This window comes from Sphaeramia orbicularis, unplaced genomic scaffold, assembly GCF_902148855.1.
Source record: "Sphaeramia orbicularis unplaced genomic scaffold, fSphaOr1.1, whole genome shotgun sequence".
In the NCBI taxonomy this organism is placed as follows: domain Eukaryota; kingdom Metazoa; phylum Chordata; class Actinopteri; order Kurtiformes; family Apogonidae; genus Sphaeramia; species Sphaeramia orbicularis.
Window position 1 is genome coordinate 190,310 of NW_021941608.1, and position 17,429 is coordinate 207,738.

General features: G+C 40.7%; 1 protein-coding gene across 1 annotated transcript; it reads right to left on the reverse strand.

Annotated features, from left to right (window-relative positions):
* Positions 1-1,797: 1,797 nt before the first annotated feature.
* LOC115416451 (NLR family CARD domain-containing protein 3-like) lies at positions 1,798-16,024 on the reverse strand. Its single transcript, XM_030130224.1, has 11 exons — positions 15,965-16,024; positions 15,657-15,736; positions 14,940-15,054; positions 14,619-14,738; positions 11,428-11,547; positions 10,224-10,447; positions 7,960-9,757; positions 7,158-7,328; positions 5,594-5,767; positions 2,172-2,345; positions 1,798-2,017 (listed from the first exon to the last, which is right to left on the reverse strand). Exons 2-11 carry the CDS (start codon positions 15,715-15,717, stop codon positions 2,005-2,007), a joined length of 2,970 nt encoding a protein of 989 aa, XP_029986084.1. The 5' UTR covers positions 15,718-15,736; positions 15,965-16,024; the 3' UTR covers positions 1,798-2,004.
* Between the last annotated feature and the right edge of the window lie 1,405 nt (positions 16,025-17,429).

Sequence of the window (17,429 nt, forward strand, 5' to 3'; positions counted from 1 at the left end):
CATAATAACTGTTTGATTAACACACTTTTAGGGGAAAAACCCTCTGTACAGATCTGCTTTAATGTCAAATATTTGAGTAGAGTTTGAATTTATTCCAGTTTTACTTTTGTATACCTAATATTTGAACCAATATTCACTTTTAAAGTCTGTGAAAAGGTTCGTTAAACATCTGTGTGTTATTTATGCAATAAATTATTTACATTTTTCAAATCAGATTTTATATTTTTTTGGTGTGTTTTTGTCCTTTTGTGTTTTTATAGTAGGTTAAAGTGAAAAAATAATAGACAGATGATCTAGATGAAGTTGTGCTGAAAAAACAGATCCAAACATGGGTATAGTAAACATTTGTTTCTATAGTATATAAAGGCCAAATCAAAAGGACTGAAAAACAGACAAAATAGACTCAGACCACTAAGGGTTAATATGTGAATGTTTCTGACACAGAAGGGACAGTGGGACTGTTATTGTATTTTATTTATTTATTTATTTATTTTTAAATACAACTTGGTTAAATTCTTTCAGTGTGTATTTGTACTTTTTGAACAATTTGAGCACAATTTCAACAATACCGCGATGATAATGAGAACTGTGATAATTTTGGTCACAATAACCGTGATATAAAATTTTCATTTGAGGGGGGGGCTTATTTCAGGACAAAAATTTAAAAAAAATTCCACAGGAGTGTTTAGAACATCTGCATCAGAAAAGCCCCCCCCCCAGTGATAACAGATCTGTGTAAGATGGAAACTAATAGTTTCTACATAAACAAATTTCCCCAAATCCATCATGAATGCCGGTGGTTGGAAACAGAATATTTCATTTTCACATTTAAACAGAACAAAGCCGCTGCAGGAAACTTTAGCTGACATGTTCACATGGACTGGACCCAATCCAAACCCAGCTAGTGTCCCTTATTGTGTATGTGCAGTAGGAGTTCTCAGCAGGTTTGTCCATTTTCAGTCCTACACACGTCTGTCAGATGTTCCAGGGCCGTTTACTGATCACATGTGCAGTCTGAATGAACTGGAGCAGCACATTTAGACCAGGTCCAGGAGCATGTGTGTTTTTATCTAATGACTCATTTTAAAGTGGATTTATGGACTCACTGTCCTCACTGGAACTGCTGATGTCACTGTCTCTTAATGGATGTGGAAATGACCATAAATAGTCCCTTGCCTGATCACAGGTCCAGTTTTCAGGTATACAGTGTAGTTCTCCATTAGTCCACAGGGTGGCAGCACAAAATAACTCAGTGCCATCCACAGAACACACTGGTTCACTGACTGTACATCCAATGAAAAACCTCTGGTCAGTTCCTTCTGTTTCAGCTCCTCCACTCCTCGGTGCTTCGTGGTTCCTCATGAATCCATCTCAGAGAATCATCTGGAAGGATGTTTCACCGCCTTTAAAGTCACATGATGGACCGAGGAGGCGGAGCTACAGGAAGTCTGCCTCACCTTCTGTGACATCATCAGAGGGAGGGGTGAGGAGTGGAGGAGAAGAAGTGAGGAGTGGAGGAGAAGAAGTGAGGAGTGGAGGAGAAGAAGGGAGGAGAAGAACTGAGGAGTGGAGAAGAAGAAGGGAGGAGAAGAACTGAGGAGTGGAGGAGAAGAAGGGAGGAGAAGAACTGAGGAGTGGAGGAGAAGAAGGGAGGAGAAGAACTGAGGAGTGGAGGAGAAGAAGGGAGGAGAAGAACTGAGGAGTGGAGGAGAAAAAGTGAGGAGTGGAGGAGATGAAGTGAGGAGTGGAGGAGAAGAAGGGAGGAGAAGAACTGAGGAGTGGAGAAGAAGAAGGGAGGAGAAGAACTGAGGAGTGGAGGAGAAGAAGGGAGGAGAAGAACTGAGGAGTGGAGGAGAAGAAGGGAGGAGAAGAACTGAGGAGTGGAGGAGAAAAAGTGAGGAGTGGAGGAGATGAAGTGAGGATGTGCTGCTGCTTTCACATCTGTCGATCATCTGGACTCAGCTGATCCTCACACAGTCCTGATCACAGTGACTGTTCCACAGATCACCACCTCCATCTGAAGAAAGAAGAAAATACAAACAGATCAGAAAGAAATGTTTACAGAGACATTTCTGAATTTATTCAAACCACAGAGGAATCACTAAAAATAATCAAACAGACTTCTAATCATGGAGGTGTTCACCAAACCAGAACAAACTGACATTACTTACTCCAGTTTCTCCAGTTTACAGTGTGGACTCTGAACAAGGTCCTCCAGTTCTTTAACATCTGAATCAAACAGGTTGTTCAGACGTAAGTCGAGTTTTATCAGATGTGAGGGATTGGACTTCAGAGCTGCCGCCAGATAAGAACAGCTGATTTTGGACAAACTGCAGTAATTCAACCTGAATAAAGAAGAAATGATGGAGATTCAAATTAATGAACATTTCAGACAAATATATTTAGGTTTTCAACATGAATGTGAAATATTCAACATTCATTTCAACCAAACAGTTTTTACTGACTGTAATTTTTGTAGCTGACAGAAAAATCCAACATTAAATGGTGTCGACTATACAGTGGTTAGAAAAACTCTGTGAACCCTCAAAGTTTTCTGCATGAATTGCTCATAAAATGTGATCTGCATCTCAGTCACCAGTACAGACAAACACAATGTGTTGAACCCAAAACCACACAGCAAATGGGGGGTTAAGTGCCTTGCTCAAGGGCACGTCAGCCAAAAACTCTCCACCAGTCCAGGGAATGGAACCTGCGACCCTTCGGTCACCAGTCGACTCTCCAGCCAATCCAGGCCACGGCAGCTCCAATCATGGAGGACCAAATGGAATCCTGAGTTTGTCAACATGTAAACATAGAAGTAAAGTGACTAGAGTGGCTTCAGAAACAGAAAAACCACCTTTTGGAAAGAGCCAGTCAGAGCCCAGAGCTGAATCCAATAGAGACGCTGTGGACTGAACTCACCAGAGCCATTCACAGCAGACATGCTCAGAATAGAGCTGAGCTGATGCACTTGTGTCACAAAGAATGATCCAAATGTCCCTGGACATTGTGCAGGTCAGATCAGCAGCTCCAAAAACACTGGTTTAAGGTTATTGGTGCAAAAGGAGCTTCAATCATTACATTCACTGGGACTGTTGAAGAGTTGTGCTCAATAAACACATGAAATATTAGTAGTGTTTGTGTGCTATTAGCTTAAACACATTGGATTTGTCTGGACTTGTGACTGACATGGAGATTAGATCAGATTTTATGAGCAATTCATGCAGAAAACGACAACATTTCAAAGGGTTCACACAACTGTTCTTGGAACTGTAAAACAACAGAATGGATGTCAGTTCTGTTTGTTCATAAATGAGGTTCAGCTGCTCCTAAAACAGAACTCTATCAAACTAACACTGAACTGACCTCAGATCCTGTAGTTTACAATGTGGACTCTGCAGGAAATCACACAGCTCCTTCACTGATGAATCCTGGAGGTTGTTTCCACTCAGATTCAGTTTTATCAGATGTGAAGGATTGGACTTCAGAGCTGAGGCCACAGAAGAACAGCTGATCTGGGATAAACTGCATCTCCACATCCTGAAGAAAGAGTCAATGATGTAAATTATATCCATTCAGGATCCAGTTCTACATGTTTAGGGTTTAATCCCATGTTTCAGACTGTTTTTGTCAGATTTCTATGTGTAAACTCAAATGTCTAAAGTGTCAGACAAATGTCAACAGTAAACAGACCAGTATTTACACATTATTTCTACATGTGTATAAATCTGCATCAAATAGAGGGAATGTTTCCTTATTATTCACATTAATGTCAGTATTTAGTGAGTGTCAAACTGTTGGAATCTGTTTTCATGCTTTGATGTCATAGAAATGCAAACCCCAGTGGATGATGTTCTCTATGACATCACCAAAAGTCTAAAGCTTTGCCATTGGAGCTGAAGTACTGTCCTGCAGTAAATGCACATCATTATTCCACCACTGTCACTGATGGAAATGTTTGAGCTGAATATTCCCTTTCTCTCTGATGTCATATTAGTTGGAGTGAACAAACACTGAAACTAGGACTGCTTTTCTTTGGAGTCTTTCCACCTATACATCTGTAGTTTCAGTTCACAACTCTCATCTGTGTTGTTGTTCATTTGGGAGCTTTGTCATTAATGGCTCATCTTTTCATGTGGGACAGATCATCACACTCATATGACTGGACTCCTCACTTTCTGGACCTGAACAATGACTGGACTTGTGGGATTTTCATCCTACAACCTTCAGACGTTCTACACACATAAAGGTGAACACTCTAGACTTACTTGTAGTTTGGACATAGTTTGGAACTTTCACCTCCGTCATTTTGGCTCATGCTGTTTTACACTCTTTACAGTTTCTGTTGGATTTGATCTGTGGTCAATCACATGTTTAAAAAAGCACTTTTACAGCTTTAGATTCACTTCAGATTCCACAATTTACACTTGATGATCATCTTGTCTATTTGAACAGATGCAGTATTTGATCATGTGTTGATTCTTTCTTTGTTGTGAACACAAAGTAAACTCTTCCTCCATGTTGAACTGTTGTCTGAATACAGTTGGTGAACATTTGAACAACAGTGTCTTCCTGTTCTTGGTGTTCTTCAGTTTCTGTCAATTCTTTGTGTTTAGATACTGATGAATCTGTCATGACTCTATTGTACTGATGGAGTGGATTCTGATCAAATGGACATCATTATATTTCAGACAATTCCATTTTCAGTGTCTGTCAGTGCATCCATAAACACACACACTGTTTATGTTTATGGTCATTTTAACATGTACAAATTCATATTATTATTTAAAAATAAAATACAATACAGGTATTTTGGATTTCATTTTGATATGTCTGATGAAAAGCAGTTTTTTTTTCTTTTAACAAGTTCCTTCATATATTTGTTCTCATCTCTGATGAGGCTCTGTCGTTAGTAAAACATATAAACTCTAGAACAGTAACAGTGAACTGACCACAGATCCTGTAGTTTACAATGTGGACTCTGCAGGAAATCACACAGCTCCTTCACTGATGAGTCCTGGAGCTTGTTTAGACTCAGACCCAGTTTTATCAGATGTGAAGGATTGGACTTCAGAGCTGAGGCCACAGAAGAACAGCTGATCTGTGATAAACTGCAGTTATTCAACCTGAAGAAAGAATAAATCCTACAGATTAAAATGTATTCATGATCCAGTCAGATGTGTTCAGGTTTTAACTGGTGACTTAACTCGACTGAACTTTACACTTTTGTTCAATCACTTTCTCATTTGTTTCAGTTCCATGTCTACAGAGTCAATGTCTTCTACAAACACACACCTGAACACATCAGTTCACATCTGATGTAAAATAACCTTCAACCAACTAAAGCCTTTAAACTTCACCCAGTGACTCCTCCTGCTTTAACTAGAACAGATGCTGTTTGTCATTAGACGACTGTCCCTCAAAGTACAATGAAAAAATACTAATGACTTCAGTCACTGTAGAACACATACACTGTGTGTTTCCTCTAGTTTAACCTGTTTCAATGTTACATTGTAGAATAAAAGACAAAACCTTTGAGTATGTGTACAGATAATAAAACATATAAACTCTAGAACAGTAACAGTGAACTGACCTCAGATCCTGTAGTTTACAATGTGGACTCTGCAGGAAATCACACAGCTCCTTCACTGATGAATCCTGGAGGTTGTTTCCACTCAGACTCAGTTTTATCAGATGTGAAGGATTGGACTTCAGAGCTGAGGCCACAGAAGAACAGCTGATCTGTGATAAACTGCAGTTATTCAACCTGAAGAAAGAATAAATCCTACAGATTAAAATGTATTAATGACACATTTTATTTATTTATTTTTAGGGCGTCAAAATTAACGCATTAACTCAGATTAATCCATCATCATGATTAATCTGATCATAAATGTTAACGTCATTAACCCATCTGCAGCAGAATGACTGTGAACGTCTGCTCCAACACATTTGGGTCAGTTTGTCCAGTAGAGTTAGAACAGAACCAGCAGAACCCACCCATAAAGAACAGAACCAGCAGAACCCACCCACAAAGAACAGAACCAGCAGAACCCACCCATAAAGAACAGAACCAGCAGAACCCACCCACAAAGAACAGAACCAGCAGAACCCACCCATAAAGAACAGAACCAGCAGAACCCACCCACAAAGAACAGAACCAGCAGAACCCACCCATAAAGAACAGAACCAGCAGAACCCACCCATAAAGAACAGAACCAGCAGAACCCACCCACAAAGAACAGAACCAGCAGAACCCACCCATAAAGAACAGAACCAGCAGAACCCACCCACAAAGAACAGAACCAGCAGAACCCACCCATAAAGAACAGAACCAGCAGAACCCACCCACAAAGAACAGAACCAGCAGAACCCACCCATAAAGAACAGAACCAGCAGAACCCACCCATACAGATGGAAGACACTAAACAGCCCGTTGTCCCTCTGGATGGAAATATGAGGACAAAAAAACCCAGACAAACAGTCGACCCACAGAAAATCTTGGACCCACTCTGCAGAAGGAGTTTTCTATTCACTGAAGCACTTCCAGATTCAAATACCACATTAACACCAAGCAGACGTTAGTCTGGATTCTGCCAACACTTGGGCTGACAGAATCCAAACTTGTGACAAACATGTTTCGTGCAAATATATTCCCTTCTTCTTTCTTCAGACGTGTGTGAACCTTACATATGAAACATTTTCAGTATTTTTAAAAACATCTCTTTCATCGTAGGTTTTCAGTGTCAGTTTTGGTTGTCTTAGATCAGATCAGGAACAGCTGTTGTTCCACTGGACCACATGGTGCTTCAGTAATTAGCACTATGGCCTCTGAGCAGAAGGAGGATTCCAGTACCAACTGTGTGTACCTTTGTGTGTGAGCGCTGCATGTTCTACCCCTGTCTGCATGGGTTCTCTCTGGGTTCTCCAGGTTCCTAACATCCTCCTTCTTCATAGTTTCAATGGGAAATCCAAATCCCTCATAGGTGTGAATGTGAGAATGAATGGTTGTTTGTGTGTGACAGTACTGCAGTGAACAGGGTGGACCCCACCTTCATCTATAGGTAAGCAGGATCACCTCTGGCACCCCCATGACCCTCAAGAGGAAAAACACATGGATGTGTTTGGACTGAACAGTAGACAGTCAGTGAACTAACCTCAGAGTTTCCAGTCTGCAGTTTGGACTCTCCAGTCCAGACGCCAGTTTCACTCCTGAATCCTGTAGGTCGTTGAAACTCAGATCCAAAAGTCTCAGATGTGAAGGATTAGACTTCAGAGCTGAGGCCACAACTTCACAGTGAGTCTGTGAGAGTCTACAGGCAGAAAGTCTATAAATACAGAATTTACAGGAAATTAATTCTGAACACATTTATTGAACATCTGAGTCTGAACGAGGTCAGGATATGGTGTTGTGTGACACCAGTTTAATGAACAGTTCGAAGGTTTAAAAAAGACAAGAAAACCAGATGAATAAAATAGACGAGTATAAAGACAGATGGAATGACAGCTTCCAAACAATCAAACCAAACACCCTAGATCTGCCCCTAGTGGCTGGATGTAGTATAGTTCAGACTGTTCTCCTGTTCTATGGGACTTCAGACAAACTACACAGTCAAAGTATACATCCAATAAATGTTCATTAGGCTGATATTTATTCAAGAAATCATTTGACTAATTACTTAGATTTGAATAAGTTACATGATGATCTTAAAATGAGTGATCGACCGCTTCAATGACCAATCAGTGTCAAGAATCCCTCAGAAACACAAACACAAACCAATCAGTCATCTGGTGGGTGGAGCTCACATCCCAGTGTCTCTACTCCATTGACTCTGATCATACAACCATCATGGCAGTTCCCATATTTCACTTTGACAGAAACACAAGACAGAGGGTCATGTGATCCATCTGTAGATTCAGTCTATGATTCATACTGTTCATATTCTCATCAGTACTTACTCGGCCTCTCTGCAGTTCCTCACAGCTGGGATCAGTCTGCGTCTTCCTTCATCTGATGTGTTGTACTTCTTCAGGTTCAGTTCATCCAGAACCTCCTCTGACATCTGCAACATGTAGGCCAGAGCTGAACACTGGATCTCAGACAGTTCCTTCTGTGATCTGTTCTCTGACTTCAGGAACTCTTGGATCTTCTGATGGACTGTTTGGTCCTTCATCTCCGTCAGACAGTGGAAGATGTTGATGCTTCTGTCAGGACAGATGTCCTCAGTGTTCATCTGCTTCAGGTTCATGATGACTTTATGGATGCTCTCTGGTCTGTTCTCTTTTGGACCCAGCAGACCTCCTAAAAGTCTGTGGTTGGACTCCAGACAGAGGCCATGAAGGAAACGAACAAACAGATCCAGGTGTCCGTTCTCACTCTCAAGGGATTTCAACATGACTTCAGCAAGGAAAACATCCAGGCTGTCACTGAGGCTAAAAGTGACTCTGAAACGCCTCACGCACATGGAAGGTACGTCTCCTACCAACCTCTCCAGAACCTCATTGTTGTTGCTGGTGTAACAGTGGTAGATGTAGACTGCAGCCAGAAACTCCTGAACACTCAGGTGAACAAAGCTGTAGATTGTTTTCTGGAAGATTACAGTCTCTGTTTTGAAGATCTCTGTACAAACTCCTGAGTACACCAAGGCCTCTGTGACGTCCAGACCACACTGATCCAGGTCTTCTTGGTAGAACATCATGTTTCTTTTCTCCAGTTGTTCAAACGCCAGCCTCCCCAACTTCAGAAGGACTTCCATGTCTGCCTTTGTCAGCTCTTCTACACTTGTTTCATGTCCTTTTTTGTACTTCTTCTTCCTCTTTGTCTGGACCATGATGAAGTGTGAGTACAGGTCTGTCAGGGTCTTGGGCAGCTCTTCTCTCTGCTCTGAAGTCAACATGTGCTCCAGAACTGTAGAACTGATCCAGCAGAAGACTGGGATTTGACACATGATGTGGAGGCTCCTGGATGTCTTGATGTGTGAGATCATTTTGTTGGACAGATCTTCATCACTGGATCTCTTCTTGAAGTACTCCTCCTTCTGGTCATCAGTGGTGAAGCCTCGGACCTCTGTTACCCTGTCCACACATGAAGGAGGGATCTGATTGGCTGCTGCAGGTCGAGATGTTATCCAGATGAGAGCTGATGGAAGCAGGTTCCCCTTGATGAGGTTGGTCAACAGGACGTTGACTGATGACTTGTGAGTGACGTCTGAAACAACCTGACAGTGGTGGAAATCCAGTGACAGTCTGCTTTCATCCAGGCCGTCACAGATGAACACAAGTTTGCAGACGCTGATCTGCTCTGCTGTGACCTTCTGTAATGTTGGATGGAAAACATGGAGCAGCGTCAGCAGACTGTACTGCTCATCTGTGACCAGGTTCAGCTCTCTGAAGGACAGCAGAACCACCAGACTGACGTCCTGGTTTTCTAAACCCTCGGCCCAGTCCAGAGTGAACTTCAGCACCGAGAAGGTTTTTCCAACTCCAGCCACGCCGTTGGTCAGAACCACTCTGATGGGTTTCTGCTGCTCGGGTAAGGCTTTGAAGATGTCCTGACACCTGATTGGCCTTTCTTGGATGATCTTCTTGGAAACTGTCTCCAGCGTCCTCACCTCATGTTGGGTATGAACGTCTTCACTCTGTCCCTCTGTGATGTAGAGCTCAGTGTAGATCCGGTTTAGACGGGTTCTACTTCCTGTTTCCTCAGTTCCTTCAGTCACACATTCACATCTGCTCCTCAGACTGAGTTTATGTTCAACTGCAACCAGACAACAAACACAGCTGGGTCAAAACATCTGTTCTCATCTGTCAGTCAATGTTAATACTATTTCATATTGACAACAGTTTCCAAATGACAAACCCTAGACCTGTTACTATGGAAACCACTGATCAGACATGGATCTGATTTATACAAACAGGAATCATTCCAAAGCAGTTTTAACAACACGGACAAGATGATTGTCACTGACCAAATACTGAATAATGGGATTGAATTTACAGAGAATCAGTGAGTTACTTTGACCATCATCCTCTGGAAAACATTGAATTTGATCAATAGGAAATCAAATCAATATTTCAGTTGATCATTTCCAACATTTGATAGAAAATGTAGTTCAGTCTAATGCAGTTCAGATGTTCTTTGTTGTGATGCTCAGTCAGTGACAGTTGAACACATGTTGTGTTTAGTGAAGTGCAGACATGTTCAGACAGATGTCCAGTCTTACTTTGGACAGAGCTGTGGATCTGCAGCTCAGCTCTTGTTCTGGATGTTTCTTCACACTGGGGACAGGAGGAGTCTCCTGATGAACCAGACTGGTCCCAGTATGAAGTGATGCACTGTCTGCACAACCAGTGTCCACAGCTGGTCCGGACCGGATCACTCTGGACCTTCTGACACAAAGAACAGGATGGTTGGTCCACCTCAGGAACATGAGTCCTCTCCGTCTCTCTGTGGACATCAACACATTGTTTAGAAGAAGCTTCTTCAAAGTTCTTTCAGATCAGCTGTTCAAAGGATCACATCTACACTCCAAACTCTGTGCTGGGTCAAGGACCTGGTCTGGTCGGGGATCAGACCCAGGACCTTGTTGCTGAGCGGTGCCAGTGTAAACCACTGAGCCGCCTCAACTCACAGTCTGTCTGAAAATGGCAGCTGGAAGGAATGATGAGCCTCCATTTCAGCTCACATGTCCAACCCAATGCACTGCTTGATTCTTTTGAAGCCCATGTTCAGTCAAACCCACCAGACCTGTGACCCAACAGCCTTAACCCAGCACTCGGGTTCTGAAAACAACCCAGCATTTCTAAGTGTGTCCACACCACACAGAGGACTTCCATCTAAAACTGCTCTGGTCTTACTGGTCTGTTTCAGAGCTGATTCTCACACAAACATGTGTTTAATGTTCATTCAAATGAAGAAAACACTTCAAGCAGAAAAACAGGCTCTTAGTGTCTGAACCTTTACACACATTTGGTTCAGGATTGAACGTCTTTCTTTTTGTCACATGTGAGTGAGTCTCATGTGTTTCACAGACTTTAAGGCTGTTGTTCATCTCAGAGTCTCAAACATCTTTTATTCACAGCAGCTGGAGTCCAAATGAGGAGTTTAGAGCATTTCACTAAAGCTGGACTGGAAACTGTCAGTTCTACTCACACACCTGAGTTTGATTTGAACCAGTTACTGACAGGAACTGATCACATTTCACCTGCAAACTTCATCAACATACAAGCAAGAAGAGTATTAACAGTAATAGTAGAGGACTGTATATGATCAAAAACACACACAACTATGAACGTAGAGGGATCGGACTAATGGTTACAGCTGTCAATCAAGACTTCAATTAGATTAAAAATTCTTCTGTCAGATGAATTCATACATGTCAAATAAAGATCAGAAATAATGTCTCATCTGTAGAAACAGTCTCTTACTCTGTGTCTGAAGGTCCAGGTTCAGGACTAAAGTCTGGAGGATCATCCTTGGACCGGTCACTCTTCATGGACAGACATGTGGACACTGGACACTCTGCTCTGGGTCTGTTATACTGACCTCTGGAAACAACACAAGTCCAACAGTTGGATTGGACAGTATGTTAGTGTTATTCACATGTGAACACTTCATTTTCTATCACCTTTGGTTATTATTCATGTGTGTTTTGATTCTGTCTGAAGGACACATTTGGACTTTAAAGTGGACACATCATGTCCTGTTGTGTCTCTACTGTTGTTGAACCAATAAAGTCCAACTAGAATCAGTGTCTCATGTTTGTTGAACTGTGACAACCTGTCAACTGGTAGTTTACGTCCATGTCAGAACATGTGAAATAAACAGATGCCTCCAGACTGACCAGCTCTGATTTGATTCAGATTTGATGAAAACTGTTATTAATCCTAGTAAACATCAGAAAAACTGAGCCTGATGTTTTCATTATTTATTGAAAAATAATCAGCCACAGTAGAACCACAACATGTGAAAGAAATATACAGATTGGACAGATATGATTAGCTCAGATGTGGAAATACACCAGGACCAAACTGCTCCTGGATCCTAATAAATACGTAAATAAATCAAAGCTCTGAGGCTCAAACGACACATCTGTGTGAGTGTTCATCTAGTTGTAACTTGGTACAGATGCTGCTGTGGATTTTCTTTTCCACACGTTAAAGACATCTGACACTTTAGACCAACTTCTTGTCCATGTGTCCTTTAGTCCTTACCTCTGTCTGTTACTAATTTAATGGCATTGACTGTCAATCTAAAGTGTGTCGGAACCAGTGTTGGGAGTAATGCATTACAAAAGTAATGCATTACAGTAATAGATTACTTTTTGCTGTAACACAGTAGTGTCAGGCATTACTCATCAATTTTCAGTAATATTTTACTCAGTACATGTTCAATAGTACTTGTGTTACAACACACTTTTGTCCATAATTTACTCACATGAAAAAAACAAAATAAAACTGGAAGACTGTGAGACCTGAAGGAATCCAAAATGTGTCTCCAGTTCTATTTCCTGTTGGTGTTCAGCCAATGGGTGCAGACGGCAGAGGACAGTCCACTGTCCACATGGACGTCTGCTCAGTACTAAACCTAACTCTGCTTTAAGGCTCCAGTAATGCATTACAATTCTGAGTTAGTTTAGTTGGATTTCCAGCTCATAGAATCATCAGAAAACAAAGAACCAAACATGGTCAAACTCAAGTTTTCAGCGCTCCAAAAGGAGTGGGAAGAAGTCGAACTTATGGACTCCACCCCCTAATGATTACATTCATTCTGCTTCCACTGCTTTAACACACTTTTTTTCTATATATTTGTATAATAACACAGAACATCCATACAAACCATTCACATACACTTCTTTTAGTCACCTCACACACAATCAGATTTGAATAATCAAATGGTTTTAATATAAACTAGAATATTTATATGCACTTTAAATATTTACTATAAATACAATCATTAATAAATGTGATAATATCTCCTAGTCTGAGACAGTAATATTGTAATGTAAGGAATTACTTTGAAATACCAGTAATCTGTAATGGATCCCAGTTTGGCAGTAACTTGTACAACACGGGTTGGAACAGCCAAATGCATGTCAGTTCTTCTGTCAGACACTGTGGTCCACAGCCCCTCCCTCTGCAACTTCCTGTTGCACTCATCCTGTTTCCTGCGTCTGAGTCAATATAAAACTGAAGGACTTTTGGAGTTGTCTTTACAGGGTAACACAGTTGACAGGTACAGTTGACATTTGTGCTGTTTTCAGCCCTAAAACCAACAGAACCAGAACACCACATGGCATTTTTACACACAGATTCTTCTAAATATCATATTGTAGCGGCTGTTTGTCACCAAATGTAAACGACTGAAAAGTCACTGAACTGCAGACTTGAACAGAACTCAAATAACCACTAGATGCACCATGGGTTTACATGGATTCCAAGGGGTTTATTTTCAGGCTTTCTGCAGGAAAACAACAACCAAGGCCTTTCTGCTGTCTCTGCTGTTCAGACTGGACTGGACTGGACTGGACTGGACTGACTGGTAGAAAACCAGAGGCCCACCCAGGTGCATGATGGTCTAAGTTGGTGCTGCCTATTTATACCCAGGTGCCCACGGTCTAAACCAATAAGAAAACACAAAACAAAAAGGAGCTAAATACTAAAGAATGAAAGAAAGAACCATGAAAATCCAAAAATATATGTTCAATATGAAACAAACAAAAAGCAAACAAACCAAAAATCAACAATTAGTAAAAAATACTAAATTACTGAACAAAAAAGGTCAATGAACTTTGAACCCAAACTAAACAGACAAATAGCTCCTACACATATATACAACTGAGTCAAAGTCACATTGAAAGTTATTTATACAGATATTGTCGTAACACAGTTGACATAAAAGTGCCATAAATACACACTTGACTCCCACAGTACTGTATATGAAATAACTCAGACAGAGGAGACAGAACTTGGAGTCTTTTCAGGGTTTTCTTCAGGAGGAAATGACATCATGTGGAGCAGGTCATGTGATTTGGAATAAACACACTTCCTTCACAGGTGCTTTTGTCATGGGTAACTGAGATGAAAGTCATTTATCTGACACAGATACAATTTGTTATTTTTCATATCAAATTTGATATATTGTCAAAAAAGAAATATCTGTCATGATTATGTCATCTGAATAAAAAGAACACAATCCAAACAGTTTTTTAACTTAGTTCATTTTATTATTGTTTAACTAATTAGAAGGTGGTTGTTATTAAATTTGGACGGTTCTTTAGTTGACATTTTAGTCTATCCAGTCATTTATTAATTATTTATTAATCATTTATTAATAAGTGATTGTTTCCATTATTAAATAATTATGGAATTTTTAAAGACATGATCATAATGAACACAAAATAAATATATTATTATTCTTTTACTTTTCCTACAGATGTATGTCAGATCTATCCCCAGGACTTCCACAGTCCCTCAGTTCTATATTGACCCGTCTGCATCGAGGCCTCTGTCAAACAGCTTTAATATGAGTTAAATGTCACAATAGACTCTGGATGTGAAATGAAATCACTGCTAAAACGTGTCCTGCAGATCATTTGAAAGAATAAACAGTCTCTTACTCTGTGTCTGAAGGTCCAGGTTCAGGACTGAAGTTTGGAGGTCTCCACATGGACCGGTCACTCTTCATGGACAGACATGTGGACACTGGAGACTCTGCTCTGGGTCTGTTATACTGACCTCTGGAAACAACACAAGTCCAACAGTTGGATTGGACAGTATGTTAGTGTTATTCACATGTGAACACTTCATTTTCTATCACCTTTGGTTATTATTCATGTGTTTTTATTCTGTCTGAAGGACACATTTGGACTTTAAAGTGGACACATCATGTCCTGTTGTGTCTGTAGTCAAATATTAAAGGTGTGTGACAGTGGACTCACTGTGGATCAGAGGGTCCTGGTTCATTACTGCCCCCTGGAGGTTCCTTTATGGCACTGGTTCTCAGTCTTGTTCTCTCAGGCTCCCCTTCGGAGGACGAAAACTCTCCATGCCCCCCTAAACCCCACAACATTGTAACAGTGGTGCAATTGTAGCTTTTATTCAAAGAAACATCAGTATTGTAAATATGTTTTTCTTTTCCTTTAATAATTTTTGTTCAAATTAAAAACAACTTAAATTTTTGCTTGAACAATACAAGTCAATTCAACAGGACTGCTCCCTCTGATGATATTTTTCTAAATAAAAATAGGAAATCTGCAATTATCGTCCAACTATGACAATAAAGTAACTATTTTTAGATCAACAAACACATTTTGGTAACAAAGATGAACATTTTAACAATATCAGTGACTGCAGTGTACCTGTTTACATTGCATATCTCAGAACATTAAAGTGCAAACTGTACAAAATCTCAGTTTTTCTTCTAGTCTAGTCACAGATCACCATGGCACTAGATTTGATTGTTGTACGTCCCTAAAATGAGTCCAGGGTGCTCCAACGCTAAAACATTAGTTCCACCTGATACATGTTCGAACCTGAAGAAGAAAAAAATAAAAAACACCCACGAACAATCCCATGCCCCTCCCCCCCAGCAGTCCTTCACCCCTCCCCTCAGGGGCCCGCCCCACAATTTGACAAACACTGTTTTATGGACAAACCCCTGTTTGTATCATGGGATAACTCTGCTCCGTCCTCCTCTTCATCCACACTCAGACTCATCCTGTGAACTTCAGTCAGTCTGAAAGGACAAACAGGAAAACTACTGTGAGCTCACCTCACTAAAACACTGGGTTCATCCGTCACAAACACTGACACAACAGGAAATAAGCCAGTGGACACAGAGTCCAGTAAACCTAGTGGACACTCAGCCTGGAAGGGGACTCCATCCATGTTTACAGTTCCAGTCCACACCCACAAAACCCACTGAGAGACTAGAACAGGAAAATGATCTGAATGTCAGACTCACCCTGAACCAGACGTCTTCTGTTCTTCTGTCAAAATGGAGTCTGAACTCTGAATACTTTCACTTTCACATGGAACTGGCTCACCAGGTGACTCCTCCCCCTGCCTCCCCCTCCCTCCCCCTCCCTCCCCCTCCCTCTCTGCATTTACTGGAAGTCATGTGTTCAGTCTTTGCTGACACAGTTTCAGTGTGAGGCACATAAAACCACCACAGGATGTGTTTGGTGTCATTCTTCTCCACATTGTAGGTTAATACTCAGAACTATGAAGTGACAGATCTGCAATTATAGAACAGACCCAGAACAGCCCAGAAAGTGTTTGATCTTTTAGATTGTTCTAAGTGGACCCCCTTCTGCTCATTCTGTCAGATTCAGGAGGTCAGCTGGAATGGTTCTCCACCAGTTCTGAACCAGTTCCCAGAGGTTCTGAGAACCTGTTGGATGTTTTCCCTTCACTCTGTGGTCCCACTCCTCCAGACCACGTCATGTGGGTTCAGGTCAGGTGGACGTGGAGGCCAGGTCATGTGACGTAGACTCCATCACTGTGTTTGTTGAACAGACGGCTGAATGTTCAGTCAGTGAATAGAAAAGAATAAAGAACAGAACAGACAGACTCACAGTGTCACAGAGCTGACAGAACATCAGCCAAATACATCTGTGTTAAAAATATATGAGTCACCTTTTACAATTGGATGGAGTTTGGATTCAGAAAAGTTCACAGGTTGTGCACTTCAGATTGTGTTGTTTCTAAGGTTTAAACCCAGTTTCCATACTGGTATTGGTAGAAATATCCTACACTTCACTTTAGACAAGATAATCCACAAAGAAGACAAACACAACACGTCTGCGCTGCATTTTATACTGAATGAATGTCCAGCTTTTCCCACTCACTATGAGTTGGAATTAATAAGCACAGCTGCATGAAAATAACGTAGGTTCTATAGAATAATATTGGAGAATATAAAATAAATATATAACTGGAGCAAACACAATCGCATTTGTATCAGACTAGGGCTGGAACCAGATGAAAATTTCAGATCATGGTTACAGTGACCAAAATTATCACAGTTCTCATTATTATTGCAGTATTGTTGAAACTGTGCTCAAAATGTTCAAAAAGTACAAATACACACACTGAAAGAATTTAACCAAGCTGGATTAAAAAAAAAAAAAATAAATAAAATACAATACCAGTCCCAGTGTCCCTTCTGTGTCAGAAACATTCCAATATTAACCCTTAGTGGTCTGAGTCTATTCTGTCTGTTTTTCAGTCCTTTTGATTTGGCCTTTATATACTATAGAAACAAATGTTTACTATACCCATGTTTGGATCTGTTTTTTCAGCACAACTTCATCTAGATCATCTGTCTATTATTTTTTCACTTTAACCTACTATAAAAACACAAAAGGACAAAAAACACACAAAAATATAAAATCCTATTTTAAAAATGTATATAATTTATTGCATAA